The sequence below is a fragment of the Quercus lobata genome, chromosome 5, assembly GCF_001633185.2.
Source record: "Quercus lobata isolate SW786 chromosome 5, ValleyOak3.0 Primary Assembly, whole genome shotgun sequence".
Taxonomy (NCBI): domain Eukaryota; kingdom Viridiplantae; phylum Streptophyta; class Magnoliopsida; order Fagales; family Fagaceae; genus Quercus; species Quercus lobata.
The window spans coordinates 40,184,060-40,199,948 of NC_044908.1; the positions used below are offsets into that span (position 1 = coordinate 40,184,060).

A 15,889-nucleotide genomic window follows, 5' to 3' on the forward strand; every position below is an offset into this window, starting at 1 on the left:
GCTTGGAAGTAGTGTAGGAGTTTACATGTGGCATGCACCATTGTCAAGATGGCCTTCTTCAATGGTAGATAACGAATCTCGGCCTCATGTAATGATTTGCTCATGTAATAGACTGGCCTTTGTATGCCACTATCAACTCGTATCAACACCAAGCTTACAACATGAGGGGCTACGACAATATAAGCAAACAGAACTTCATCAATCTCAAGAGGGGACATGATAGGTGGATGAGAGAGATATTCCTTAAGCTATTGGAAAGCCAAAGCACACTCCTCGATCCATTCAAATCCCTTCCATATATTCATCAATATGAAGAAGGGACTACATCTATCTGCTGATCGAGAGATAAATCGATTCAAGGCAGTAGCCATTTCGGTTAGCTTCTGTACTTCCTTAGGATTCCGAGGTGGTTGTAAACTGTTAATCGCCTTAATCTGATCGGGATTAACCTCAATTCTCTGATGAGTTACTTCGTAACCCAAAAACTTTCCTGATCCTACTCTAAAAGGGCACTTAGAAGCGTTGAGGCGCAAATTGTGTTTCCTCAGAATTTCAAAAATACTCCCGAGATCTCCCACATGCTCAGACACCACATAAATTTTTACCACCATGTCATCTATGTAGACCTCTATATTCTTGCCCAATTGTGACTCAAACATCCTAATCATCATCCTCTAATAAGTAGATCCTACGTTTTTTAGACCAAAAGGCATCACCTTGTAGTGATAGTTTCCAATGGGGGTGACAAAAGCTGTCTTCTCTTGATCGTCCAAGGCCAATGGTATCTGGTGGTATCCCTAGAAGGCATCTAAGAAACTCATCCGAGGATGGCTTACTGTTGCATCTACCAATTGGTCTATCCGAGACAGAGGGAAGGGATCTTTTGGACAAGTTTTGTTCAAGTCTGTGAAGTCTATACACACTCGCCACTTTCCATTTTTCTTTTTTACCACCACGATATTGGCTAGCCACTCATGGTAGAACACCTCCTTAATAGCCCCTGCTTGCTTAAGCTTCATCACCTCGTGTCTGACAGCATTAGAATGATCTTTGGATGAGCGCCGAGATGGTTGCTTTTTTGGGGGTGACAGATAGATTAACATTTAAATGATGGCAGATGAAGCTCGGGTCCACCCCCGATTCTTTGTAAGCATTCCATGCAAACACGTCAATATTTTTCCTATGAAATTCTACTAGCTCTTCCTTCTCCTGAGGAGGTAGCTGAGTTCTGATCAAAAAGAACTTCTCCGGGTCATCACCGACCATAACTGTTTCTAAATCTTCACATTTTGCCTCCTCGGCTGGTCCATTTATAGGCAATGCCGGAGCCTTTGATTACTACAAGCCCCCTCCAGCAGAGGCCGTGGACTTGGCTTCGGGTTGATGTAAGATGGCAGCCACTAGGCATTGCCTAGCTGTGGATTGGCTCCCCACGATTTCTTCAAAGCGACCCCCAGACAGATATTTCACCTTCTAGTGCAGAATGGAAGAGACAGCCTCCAAGGCATGAAACCAGGGTCTGGCTACAATGGTCGTGTAGGGGGAATAGGCATCCACCATGATTGTAAAATGTACTCCCCCTAGATCGAGGGTTTTACATGGAGTCGCCACTTATTTAATTTAAAAGGAAAAATAAGAAAACCTTCAATAAAAATACTTATGTTGTATTAATGTATATGACAATTTACATCAAATTTTGTAACAAAAATTTACAATGCTTTTTTGTCCTAGATACAATCTAAGAAAAGTAAATCACATTGCTTTATTTCCAAATTACATTCTAAAAAAAGGAAAATTACATATATAACATTCTAAAAAAAGTAAAATTACATATACAAGAGCTTCGTCTAGAATCCTTAATCTTGGTTCGGAAACTAATTTACGAGATGGGAAGGGATTAAGCACCCATCTCGCCCGGTAAAACCAGTCTCCTAAGTTAAGGTGGCCAATATCATGTCATGTCAAACAAATACAAACAATATGTCATATAAACATGTTAATTTGCAGGGATTGTAAACAAATATGTGGTAGGGGAATTAGACATAAAAAGAAACAAAAAGTGAAACTTGTTAGATAACAATTTTAATGTAAAGAAAGCATTAAGGTAATGGCATGTTCATCCAAGAAATCAATGTAAACAAAGAATTCCTAGCCTAGACATGTTCATCTAAGCATGTGAAAAAAAAAAAAAAAAAAAAAAAAAAAAAAAGTTGTCATGTTATTTGTCATCAACATAATTGCAAAGAGAAACAAATAAAAATAAAACATTTGAGCATATTTGATCATCTAAGCGATTATGAAAAGAAGTTAAGGAAAATCCCTAGACATGTTAATCTAGAGAAAATCAAAATACTTAGACATATTTGTTCAAGCATTTGAAAAAAAGTAGAACAACTACCTAGACATGTTCATCTTAAGCATTCAAGGGAAAGTTGCGCTTTGACCTAGAAGTGTTCATCTAAGCATTCAAGAGAAAATTGTGCTTTAGCCTAGAAGTGTTCATCTAAGCATGTAAAAGGAATATCAGTGAGACATATAGGCATGTTCATCCAAGCATATCATGAAAGAAACAAATAATGACTTGTTAAGCATTTATTCAAGCATGTGTAGAAAGTTAAGAACATAATTAAATACTTATCAGCATAGAACATAAATTAAAAGGGGGAAGTGATCACTTAAAGGGTTAGGGAGAAAGCAAGGAGGTACTAAACTACAACCAAAGTAAGAACAATGGTTGCACAATAGCTTTTCTTTTCTACTTTCTCACTAGCTCTCTAGAGGGAATTCGGGATCTAAAAAATGGAAGAGGTCTTCTCTATTTATAGGAGAAGGGATGGCTTAGCTTTAAAGCTAATTTATTAGCTTTCTTCTGAAGCTAAGGGAGGAGATAACCTGTTTAAATGAGCTGGAACGGATTTGGTGTTGATCCCCATTTGAATTTTGAAAGGAAGTTGAAGATGATGCTGCACCTGCTTCGTATTTTGGCTCTAACTTTCCGCTCAAAATTCCAATTGATTCAAGATGGGTTTTTTTAAAAGGAAATTCAATTATCTACAACTTTTTCAGAAATATAGAAAGCCAAATTTCAACTTTTTCCAAGCCAAAAATGCGTTTCAAATTGCTGCTGAAAATAGTAACGTTTTTTGAGCATTTTTGAAAATTTTCACAGGATGTATCTGTTTCTTATCCAATTTATTTTTCAAAAAAAACTTTTCTTCTGAAGCTAAAGGAAAGGATAAGCCTATTAGATAAGCTTGAACAAATTTGATGTTGATCCCCATTTGAAATTTTGAAAGAAGAAGATGATGCTGAATTTGTATTATCTTCTGCACCTGTTTCGTATTTTGGCCATAAATTTCTACTCAAAATTCCAATTGATTCAGGATTAATTTTTTTTGAAAGGAAATTCAATTATCTACAACTTTTATAGAAATAGAGAAAATCAAATTTCAACGTTTTCCAGGCCAAAAATGCGATTCAAGTTGCTGCTGAAGATAATGACGTTTTTTGAGCATTTTTCTGTTTTTTTTTTTGAATTTTTTTTTTGAATTTTTCATGGATCATATCTCCAAAAATTTTTCAAAAGAGCAGATAAGATGCCGTAAAGAAAAACATTTTTTATTATTTCTTTTAAAAGAATGAAATCCAATAAAAATCACACTTGATTAATTTTAAATTAATTCTTGTGAGATCCAATCAAAATTAAGTGTTTAAAATAGGATGTGATTAGGCCCGTCGTGTAGGCGAGCCATGATCATTGAAAATTGTTTGTATGATAACTTTTGATTAGGTGGTCCGATCAAAACCCATGACACACCATTATGATTATTAGAATATCAAGATTTGTTTTTTTATCACAAATCTAAAGATTTACCGGTTGGTTAAATACAAGTTGTAAAATTGGATGTCTACAACGATGAAGTTTACCTCCACCACTTCTGAACTAGCTTGCACGAGTAATCTTATCAGACCCCTCGGAATGACTATCTTCCCATCAAAACTCACCAAAGGAGAATTGTAGGCGGTCAAGTCCTTGGGTCTCAAATTCAGCCCCTTGTATAAGTCGGGGTACATAATTTCCGCACCACTGCCTTGGTCCACCATCACCCTCTTCACGTCATACCCACCAATTTTGAGCGTGACCACCAGAGCATCATCGTGGGACTGTATGGTTCCAATCTTATCCTCGTTCGAAAAACTTAGTGTCGATTGGATATCCATTCTAGCCTTCTTCGGCTCCAGATTATTATCCTTAGCGGACAGTCGAGCCACAGACATCACTCTAGAGGGACAAGAATCGGTCTTTCCTGGAGCAGCAAAGATGACATTGATCATTTCTGGAGGAGGTCTTGAAGAAGTATCTCTCTGGGGTTCCGAACCTATCTGGCTCCCCTGGCCAGTAGAATGATGCAAATGACTCCCCTGGCCACTAGAATGATGCAAAAGATGATGCAAAAGCTACTTCAACTTTCCTTCTCAGACCAGCTGGTCCAAATGGTCCCACAAATTTCTACAGTCCTCCGTAGTGTGTCCCTGGTCCTGATGTTATTGGCAATAAAGGCTCTGGTTGCGTCTCATGGGGTTTCCAGCCATCTTGTTTGGCCATTTGAAGAACGACTCATTCTTAATCTTCTCCAGAACCTAATGCATCGATTCTCGGAACATCGCATTAACTGCCTAAGTATTAGTAGACCCTAACTGCCTAATAAAGTCTCTCCGAGACTAGGTGTTGTTGTTTTACCGGTCTGACTTGAAATCTCTCATCTCCTAAGGGATAACCTTAGCTTTTCCTTTCCCCAGCTGCTGGTCTTCCTCAACCCTCTTGTATTTATCAATTCGGTCCATGAGTTGGCACACACTGATGACAGGCTTGCCAGTCAAAGACTTCCTTAAACTGTGCTCGGCTGGGAGGCCGACCTTGAAGGTGCTGATGGTCATGTCATCAAAGTCACCATCAATCTCGTTAAACATTTCCCAGTATCTGTCCAAGTACGTCTTCAGAGTCTTCCTTTCTCGCACGGATAAGGACAGTAGGGAATCTATGGGCCGAAGGACCCTGGTACATGTAATAAAACGAGAGCCAAATACTCGGGTGAACTCCTTGAAGGAATTTATGGAATATGCTCTTAGGCTATTGAACTATCTCATCGCCATTGGTCCCAGATTGGATGGGAACATCTTGCACATCAAGGCTTCGTCCTTAAAATGGACAGCCATTCTCTTACTGAAATGGCTCACATGCTCCACCGGGTCCGTTCGTCCATTGTAGATGATGAACATTGGCTGATGGAAACGCCGAGGAAGAGTTGCCCCTTCAATCTTGTGCGTGAAGGGCGACTTGGAAATTTGATTCAACGCTTTGCTCATAGCATCATTTCCTAGTCCTCTGCGAGTTAGGCTCTTGTATTTGCGTTCACGGTGGTGTTCCTCTTCATATGAGAAAGACTCACTAAAAGGAGTCATTGATCTACGTCGATTACTACCATCCTTCTCACCATCAGAAGAGGAGTCAGACCGAGAGGGAGTTTGTCTTCGTCGTGCATGGGGTAATTCCTTCTTTAGATGGTCAATTTCCCTTTGCATGGCTCTGTTGTTCTGCTCCTAAGAGACGTGACTCTTAACTTGAGAGTAACTTTTACTAGTATGTTTGGTGTGTACGCTACCTTCTCGATCCCGCTTGAGTTCGAGGTTAAGGAAATCATCTTGTCGTTGGGAACTCATGGATTCTTGTTGATGGGGACCTGATCTTACCATAGTTAACCGTCGCACTCACTATTACACAAGTTCTTCCCACAAACGACGCCAATTTTATGGACACGTTTTGCAGCCCAAGCCCAAAATGTATGGGATATTGGCCCAGTGAGCCTAGTACAATAAATTTGTAGAGAGTGGATCGAAGAACTAGATCCTAATGAATTGGACAACTGCTAGTATGCATTTAGAGGATGATCAAGCACAAATAAGAGGTATTGATATGAATGAACTTACTGTCCGAGGAGATAATTTTTCATATAAATCAACTAAATAGAGTACAAGTACAATTTTTATTGCTACAGTATTCTTTCTCTATTTTTCTGATCCCATTCCTCTGGGGTCTCTACTCTCATTTATACTACATCTCTTCCTTCATCTTTACCCTACACGTGGATAGTTGATGGTTTATACTGATACTTGTCCCATCAGCCTCCTCTAGAAGTCTTTGGGGGTGGTTGTAGGGCTGAAAAAGTACTGTTCAGAGCACTTCCTCATTAATGCGGCCAAAGAGTTAGCTTACAAAGCATTCAATGTGGTGGTAGCAGCTTTCCTTTAGACATTTTCGGGTTCCCATCTTTCTTGTACGTTTATGGCGCACGTCCCTATCACTAGAGTTTCTTGGAAGGTCATTTTGATCATTAGGATCTATATCTGATCTGTGTTTAGCTTATTCAAGGAGATATCTCTCCTTGGACCACCTTCCCATTTGTATCTTGCTCATTAAGTCTTGAGTCTGAATCATCTATTACCATTTATTCGTTCTCGGACTACTCGCACTCTCAGTCAAGGTCTAAGGCCCAATATATGATTTGGACCCTTAACCCTACAATTACAAATACATATAATCTTGTAAATTAAGGGTTTCAAATTAAACATTATAATTTTCTAGGTTACCAATTAAAAAAAGAAAAAGGAAAAAAAGACCTCTCCCGTGAGCCTCTTGTCTTATTATAGTGCAATCAAATAGAAAGACCAATTTTTTCAATAAAAAAAAAAAAAAAAAAAAAAATAGAAAGTCCAATTTCGGCCAAATAGGAAAAACAAACAAATAAATAATTATTAAAAAAAAAGGACCAATTTTCATATTTCATATAGAGTGGGCCGTATAATGTCCATTAATCCATCAGAGTGCCTATGGTTTTGAGGTTTAGCCCCAGCTTGGCTCAGCACCTAGTTACTGGAAACAGAAACAGTAGGCAGTGGCACTATATCATACTTACCACATCGACAAAAACCGAAGGCCCTACACCTACACGGGTCTATTACACCAACATAAGCTGCATTATTTGCGACTCTTCTAAGTTCTAATTAACCCACCAAAAAGAGCTGTCTTTAAAGCTTTGGGAAATTGAGGCCATCTAAATACCTCCTTGGCCTATCTTCTGCCTATTGGGAAATTGCATCCATACACATCTTATTGTCACCTTCAATAATTACCACTTAATCACAAGTTGCCATATTATAAGTATTGGTTTGGGTGTATCTGTAGGTGCAGACTGATAATTATATTAACAATTACCCTAAGAATTTCATTCTTCGTAGGTAACTGGGACCACAATAAAGCTTCAGCTTCAACTTAGAGATGGGGGATGGTTAATGGTTGTGGTATTAAGACCTTTTTATTAGAGCTGGCTAAAACCACCGCCCCTCTCCAATCTCTTGCTACTACTGATAGAGAAGCTAGCTACTCCCTATGGCTGCTGCATCATAATTAAACTTGTACCACTCTCTTCTCTCTTTTTTTTTTTTAAAAAATACCACTCTCTTCTCTCTTCTAGGCTTGGACCAGGTTGTTAAATGAAGGGATAACTCTAGCTGTATTATGGTCCCAGCACATAGCCATAGCCATAGCCATATGCACGTGAAATGAATCATATATAGGTGACTAAAATTAACTTAGAAATTAGAACGAATATAAAAAGAAACTCATTGGATTTTTTTTTTTTTTTCCACCCGAATCATCCGCACCTTCTGCGGTTATACTTGAGTAGAAAGTCTGTAAGCATCTTTCAAACCAACCAGCCTAATCATTTAAGTCTTCAAGTTCAAACCATCCAATTTAATTATAAATACTTAAATAGTTCCGACTTAACTCGATAAACAATTTCATAATGTTTGTTTGCTAGTCGATTTCAACTCATATGGTTTTTGAAATGTGTCAAGATTTCAATTTCATTAATCCTGGATTATTTTGTTATATCTATTTAATCTTAATGTTTAAAGAAATATTACCGATATACTTATACCCACTTTTCATTTTGAAATCGATTGTTTTTAGTTAAATTGTCTAACAACTTAAATAATTTAATTTGTGTTCGACTTTAATTCTTACTAATTAGGGTGTCATTCATTTAGCCATAATTATAAACTATGCAAAAATATTCTAATCTTCCTTGTTTCTTTTGGTGGCTAGAATATTTTTTATATTTTAGATTTGGATTCGGTTAATAGGTGTTATTTGAACATTATTAATAGACAATTTTATTAAATTTTTGATATCGTAAAAACTATAAAATAAAAAAAATTATTTTTTTAATAAAAATTTTTTTTAAATTTTTTTAAAATCCATTAACTTTTCCCTTTTTTTATAATTCAATAATCGACAATAATTTAAATTTTAGATGCTTATTAAAAATAGAATAAAGTTTAGTTACAAAATTAGTTGTAACTTAAGACTACAACTTTATTTAATAAAATAAACATTACTACATATTTAAAAATCTAACCATTGAATCGCGTATTCTTTATGTTCTTAATGTACATGTTAAATTTTGTATTAATCAGATATTATTTACCATATTATTTATAAGTTTATATTTTATTCATAATTTTAAATTACAAAAAATTACAATTTAAATAATTTATTGATATCATAACTATTGATTTTTAATTTTCTAAAAATTTTACAAATATAAAGGATATAAAAAGAAAATATAATCTAATATTAGATTTATTAAAACACACCTCCAATAAAAATAATATTAAATAAAATTATAAATTTAAACGACAACCAATTTTATAACTAAATTCCCTCATTGCAAATATTAAAAGATATTAACTAGTTTAATTACAATCCACTGGACAAGCAGAAGACTATTAATGCTTTGAACTTAAAAGTCAGTGAAACAAATTGAAAAAAATTAATTAAAAAAAATGATATTTACACACTTGTGTCCCGGACACAGTGTAGAGTAGGTACAAAGCATGGTCATCAACTCCCCACTGGGTCCCTCCATGCTCCATACACTCTAGCTCCAGAAGTCTCAATCTTCACCGAATTCCAAATCTCCAGTTCTCAGGTCAACTGATACTGAAAGATGGCATCGCAGTCCGAGTCCGAGGCCATCGAACACATCGTCCTGTTCAAGGTGAAAGACGAGGCCGAACCATCGAAGGTGAAGGCGTGGCTCGACGCTCTCAACGCCTTGTCCTCCCTCGACCAAGTGGCCCAGCTCACCGCCGCCCCATTAATCCAAACTACCACCACCTCCTCCTCCGCCACTTCGCTTAACTTCACTCACATCCTCCACAGCCGCTACAACTCCAAGCAAGACCTCAAAGCCTACACTATCCACCCCCGCCACGACAGCGCCGTCAAAGATCATGGCTTGCCCATAGTCGAAGACATCATGGCCTTCGATTGGGTCGCCCCCGATCTTCATCTGGCGGTCACACCCAAACCCAAACCCGGGTCCGCAATTCGAGTCAGCTTCTTCAAACTAAAGGAAGAAGAAGAGGGCAAAAAATCAGAGATACTTGGGGTTTTAAAAGAAACGAAGGATGGTTTGTTGTTGGGGCAGCAAAAAAAAATTAGTGAGTTGAGTTATGGAGAGAACTTTTCTCCAGAGAGAAGCAGAGGGTACTCGTTAGCTTATCTGGCGGTTTTTCCTGGACACACAGAGTTGGAGGATTCGAATGAGGAATTGGGGAAGTTGAAACACAAGTTTAAGGATTTTGTCGAGAGTGAGGTCGTCGTCGATTTCCTCATCCCCTCCTCCTCCTCCTCCGTTTAATTATTTAATGACTGGATTTGGAAGGATTCACTTTGTTTTGTCCTCACTCTGTGTGTGTGTGTGTGCATCTAAAGAATAAGAGCAAGATTTCACTGCAAACTTTGCTATTTGTGTTTAATTGTGTGCAACGACCGAGTGTATTTTAACCTAAGAATAATATGTAAACCATGCATATTTATTGGTATGGAGGATTTAACTTTCAAATCCGTTTGGACTCCTTGTAATTTTCATTCAATGTAAAATATTACTATTACTTTGAGAGAAATTTTGGTTTCTTCATCTAATATTTGTTGGTTTTTTTTTTTTTTATAAGAAATACTATTAGCATTTTATAATATTCACAATAATATCATTTTGGTATTTACATTCTAAGATCATAGTTAATTTGATTTGTATATTTTTTTTTTAGAAGTTAATTTTGTTCTTTTTATTTTTTACTTGTAGTCATTTTCTTGAGTTAACTATTAGGATCAAATTACTACAAATTGAAAATAATATAGACCAAATTAACTTACACCAAAATATAAGAATTAAAATATCATTTTCGCCTAACATATTTCATATGATTTTTGTGATGAATAGCCACCTCAAATTGTGATGGGTGGGTACGCGAAGTTGTGAATCCACTATTTTTCCAATTAGTTTTTCATCCGCTAATGTCTTAACAAGTTAATGAACTTATGACCGTACAATATAATGGACCTATAATTGCATCTGTGCATACACTTATGGGTCTTTTCATTTTATTATTTATTTATATCTCTCTATATTAAATCCATTATCAAGTGATATTATAACGGTAAAGACATTTTTTGTGGTACTTCAGGTTTAGGGTGTTTTAGCACAGAGACGTGCTGTTTAGCAGTTTCCTCTCCTTTTAAAAAGAAGATTAACAAAATGGCAACAATATACAAACTCACGTTGAAAATGTCATAAATTTATCAGAGCAACAGGTATTCACAACTCAGTATTTCTATACAAATAATTATAAAAGATGGGGGCAAAATTCTTTTTATCTGCATTATTAAGGATGGAAATTAACAAAAATGCTGAAGTTAATGAACAAACTCCCTAGCTAATGTGCCTAATAGAAATAGGTAGTTTAGTGAACAGGGTTGGGAGGCTGTGGTGGTTGCCCTTGCTGTACAGACCATGGAGGTCGCCTATTGTGCTCCTACAAAGAAACAGTTAACAAAATCAGTTTCCAGAATGACCTCCAAAGCAAATAACACATATAAATCACAAACAATTACAATATGATCTTAAGAAGTCAGTTTCTACAATAACATCTAAAATTAGTTGATGAGATGATATAATTGTCCAAGGACATCATAATCATTTTTTTCCCTTCAAAAGCATCCTTTTTAACCTTTTACTTCTTTATTTCCATAAAGAAATCTTTGTTGTTTCAGGTACAAGTTTCAATACATATTGAACAGCTGAGGACAGAGTTTTTAATACAGAACTCCTATGCCTTTGTAATATCAAATTTTCTTTTCTTTAATCAGTAAGAAAAAGAAGTTCATTGATGAATAGACATGCTGCCTCTCAAAAAGAGAACCCAACAGCTAATATGTGAGTTGAATAGTGTTCCTTTCCATCAAAATTTTGTAGGTTCCTTTTCCTCCAAATAGTCCACATCATATGTGCCAGTATACATACTCTTATATCTTTGTAATATCAATTTTTAAAGTGTCTATGCATTCAAATGTGTATTTTTTTTTATCAGGAAAATAAGAGAAGGAAACCTGTCTTAAAGTCAAATATTTAGGCCAAAAGCCTTGTAACTTAAGTGGCATAGCTTGCTCTCTTTTATTAGGAGAACCAAGGTTCGAATCCCCCCCTCCCCATTGTTGTAACTATCTAATTATCAAAGTCACATAATTAGAAAACTAAGCCAAATCCTGGTCGGCATGTTAACATTTAACAACCAAACTCTACATTTCACCAACTTTATTTCCACAGAATTTACTTGGCATAATGGGCATTGATCAATTGGTGTATAAATGTGGTATGTCAGCCACAGTTAGAAATTAATGCTTGCAAAGGAATTTCAATTATAGTAATAAAGGTAATGAGAAATAATAGATTTAAAACATATAGGCTACTATATAGTTGAAACTTGAAAGAATGTAGTTCACACACTCCAATTTCGGTCACAACAGAGCAAGAGGAACACTTCACTGATGATGCTCCATGTTGATACATCAGCAATACTTCACAGCTGCCACATTTAACTAGTCCAACCTCATGAGCTGAGAAACAAGGATCAAGTTTTTATAAAAAGGCCTTGCCATTATGACAGTACAGAACACATTGCAAAACAAAAGATTATCTTCACCAAAATCGAACAGAGGTTCTATGAAAAGGCAAAACTAGACATTTAGACAAGAACAGACTTGACACTCTGATGCACACATGTAAGTGACAAAAAGATTTACTTGTCATAATAATCTGAAATTTTGTGTCAAATGTTGAACTCAATGACCTTAGGTCCACAATTATCTGTGCAGCACCACAGATCTAGAGATTAAAAAATCAAGGTTCACAATTTCTTTCACCTTGGTTAGAAGATGATCACAAAACCAAGGTCTGGGACTAATTATTCATTTACCAAAAGGCAGAGACAAGAATTTGAATGTACAATTTAGAATAATTAACAGAGACTAAACCATGTTGAGCCTATTTTGAAATAAATTAAGACACGTAATTTCTTCATGCAACACATCAAAAAACTTGATAATATTTCAATTCTTTAACTACATATGATTTAAGTTCTATATGTATAAAAACTACATAATATAATTTGCCGCCTAGCCTTAATTGGGTTAGTGCATTTCGGTGCTTTTCAACTTTGACTCCATACTACATATCCAATATATCCACAATGAGGATATGCCTGTGCATGTTTTGTGATAGGGAGGCAAAGAGAGGTATTCCACATCATCAACATAGTCAAAGCCTTGCCCCACTAAGTGAATTTGGTGTCACACCATGTCAATAGTGCTAGACAAGTAATGTGGGGTTGTTTCACCTAAGTTAGGAGGTGATATCCAAAACCCAATGTGGGTCTATCTATGAAATTCCCAAAAGGCTAGCTCACAGTAGAATTATTGAGTTATCTGCAAGAAAATCAACGTCTAATACAGAGCTGTCAACAACTCATAATTTCCAAAAGTTTGATCCTTCATATTTGAAATATAAAATATAATAGAGAAACCTTTAACCTTTTTTTATAAAAACAACAGAACAGTATGAAAAGCTTAACTGCTAATATCTAGGGGGGGAAACGCATTTGTTTAAGTACAAGAAAAGAGAGGAGGAACCTTCTAATACAAAATTGCCTGTGTGACAGCACGAGCAATGAACATGTCTTGCCCCTCGAGGATACTTAAGCAGGTTATGGCAAGTACCACAAACCATTTGAGCCATTTCTGCATCAGAAAACATAGTTCACCAGTTACAAAGACCATTAAGAAATTAATTTACTAATGAAATTCAAGAGAGCACCGGTATGGAAAACATCAATTCATCAAATTCCTAATGGATTTCTAGGTCAAGGACATGGTTCAAAAGCAATAAACATTCATCTATCCTAATTCCTTCCTGCTGTAATCATCTGAAAACTTTTTTGATGAACAACCAAAAATTTTAATAATGTCATCATCATCTGAAAAGTGAAAACTGCCCCACCGTGGCAGCTTTGTTTATCACTAATCATTATCATTTTTAGGTTAACATTTTTTTTTTAATAAGTTACGCACACATTGAGTCTTAAACCCACAACTTCACCCTCGACCTCGCACTTGCAAGGGAGGGAGGTGCTAGTTGAGCTAGAGCCCATTGGCATTCAATTTGATGTGATTCGATACATGAGTTCAAGTTTAAATTCTCTAGAGAAATTCCAAGTTGAACCCATATTAACTGGGAAAACAAGAATAAATAATACCATGAAACTTTTTAGAAGATCATTTTTTTGCTCCCCTTCACCCTTCCCCTTCTGCTTGGGCCAAACTCGCCTATCAAAAGAAATTTTCCCTTACAAGTGAATATTCCAGTGGAAAACCAAATTAGGACTCAACATTCCAAAACAAGAGGAGGTGATCAACATTCAATACATATTACCCTCATGCCCTCTTCAACAAGCTTCCTATTAGACAAAGGTGAGTCATCGAATCAAAACTGTCAAATACATGTAAAAGGCCCTACAGAATTTGAAAGAAGCATAAAAATACTTCTGATTTCTTCCTTTAACTTCAGCTTATTACCACTTTGTACTGATCTTTTCTCCTAAAGCAAGCAAGCAAAGAGCTTTCTCTCAATGCCATTGCTCACACTACGGCAATAGCGGCATGATGGATTTGTTGGAGCAAGTAGCTCTGGTAACAGGCATACAAAATTAGCTACGTAACAAGCCAATGAGTGAATACCATGCAGGATGTTGGTGGGACTAACTTTGACAAAGGAGTATAAAATTGAATTACATGGCATTTGCTTATTGGCTTGTTACATGGCCGACTTAGCATGCCTGCCACAAGAGAGTCTTTCTCAGAATTATAAAGCCTAAGCAGTTATAAGTCTTCCTACAAGAAACTTCCATAAGCAAGCACTGGCTTCCTTTCATCCAAACCAATCAACAAAACTATCAAGATTTAGTTTTGAACCAAATTTTCAGGCGAGTGCCCTCCAATGAAGCTCATTCCTTTTTGTTCCTACTAAAATAGGTTGAATTCTTATGCCAACAAAGAATTTCAAACTATTTTTCAGATATTCAAACAATCAAGCAGCTCATAATAAGTCTATATGGTTCTTCAAATCCACCTTTTTAGGATCACATAATTGAATTACAAAGTTTCTAATTAAACCTGATATCATTAAGTCTAATATACTTAAAACAGAGACAATCAACTGTTCTTGATATTAGAGCAAGAACTAACAATTTTCTGATACCTCTTCAAAAAAGGAAATTACCAGAAAGACACTTATTCCTTCAAATCAATCATAGTTCAGTTTCTGATACCAACACCCAGTCTTATCCTAGGGATGATGACAACTACAAACAAAATCCATTTTTCTAAGCTCAGGCCAGAGAACTTACACTATTCCCAATAAGCCACACCATTAACTAAGAACACAATTAGGGATCACACATCCAAAACATAAATAAAAGATACCCCTTTGAAAGCTAGAGAGCCTTATAACTAGTGTCCTCAAGTTGCAAGATCCAATTTTTACTACTCCTTTTAGACCCGGATATTCATTGATGATTTATGTGTGGCGGGTTCGAGTTTGAGAATCCAAAGAATTAGGATAAGACTGCCTACCAACCACCTCTCTCAAACCCACATCGCAAAAGCGAGAGTGTTGTACTCTATATATGAATTCACGTATCTAAGTGTTGGTGATGACCCAGCTGATTGTTTGTTTTAGATTAGCAAAAAAAATATAAAAGCAAAAGGCAATTGATAGACAAAGCAAGATTAAGTAAATCAATCACCAAGTGGGTAACCTTCAAAAAGTGTAAAAAAAGGAAAAACTCATTGAAGCTGGTAATGAATGAAATAACATAGAAGCATTGAAAGAATTGTGATGGGGTCACTGAAAACATGGGAAGAGACTCACCAGAAGGAGGTGGAGGTGGAGGTGTTGGTGCTGGTGCTGGTGGCTGTGAAGAAGGGAGAGGGATTGACTGCCAACCTGGTGGTGGTCCTTCGTCTTCTTCCTCCTCCATTTCTTTGCTCCCCATTCAGATCTCTCTCTCTCTCTCTCTCTTTCTGTGTATTCGAGAGAGTTAAAACCTTACTGAAACATTTGTACCTACTCCTAACGCCCCGTTTTGACTCAACGGATGAAATTCTAACTTCTATTTGACTGAATTGCTATTTATACCCTACCTTTCCCTATGTTTGGTTCCAATGACAAGAAGATTAAAATAAAAAAGGGATAAGGGAATGGATAGGAAACACCTATATAGGGTTTAGGGTTTAGGGTTTAGGATTTAAGCTTCGTTTGAGGGTTCATAAAAGAATGAAATGGAATAAAATGTATTTAAGTAATGGAATAGAATGGAATTAAGGAACCTTGTTTGGATGTTTTAAAATAAAAGCATGCAAATGAATATA

At 36.3% G+C, this 15,889-nt stretch overlaps 3 protein-coding genes across 3 annotated transcripts; 1 reads left to right on the forward strand and 2 right to left on the reverse strand.

Annotated features, from left to right (window-relative positions):
- Window positions 1–3,870: 3,870 nt before the first annotated feature.
- On the reverse strand, window positions 3,871–4,971 carry LOC115990458. Its single transcript, XM_031114292.1, has 2 exons — window positions 4,780–4,971; window positions 3,871–4,422 (listed from the first exon to the last, which is right to left on the reverse strand). The coding sequence occupies exons 1-2, from the start codon at window positions 4,969–4,971 to the stop codon at window positions 3,871–3,873; spliced, it is 744 nt and encodes a 247-aa protein (XP_030970152.1).
- A 4,100-nt stretch (window positions 4,972–9,071) lies between these two features.
- LOC115990459 (stress-response A/B barrel domain-containing protein UP3-like) lies at window positions 9,072–9,767 on the forward strand. The gene has a single exon (XM_031114293.1). It carries the CDS (start codon window positions 9,072–9,074, stop codon window positions 9,765–9,767), a length of 696 nt encoding a protein of 231 aa, XP_030970153.1.
- A 907-nt stretch (window positions 9,768–10,674) lies between these two features.
- LOC115988716 (protein LOL2) lies at window positions 10,675–15,622 on the reverse strand. The gene is made up of 4 exons (XM_031112327.1): window positions 15,390–15,622; window positions 13,094–13,201; window positions 11,913–12,022; window positions 10,675–10,941 (listed from the first exon to the last, which is right to left on the reverse strand). The coding sequence occupies exons 1-4, from the start codon at window positions 15,511–15,513 to the stop codon at window positions 10,870–10,872; spliced, it is 414 nt and encodes a 137-aa protein (XP_030968187.1). The 5' UTR covers window positions 15,514–15,622; the 3' UTR covers window positions 10,675–10,869.
- Window positions 15,623–15,889: the final 267 nt, after the last annotated feature.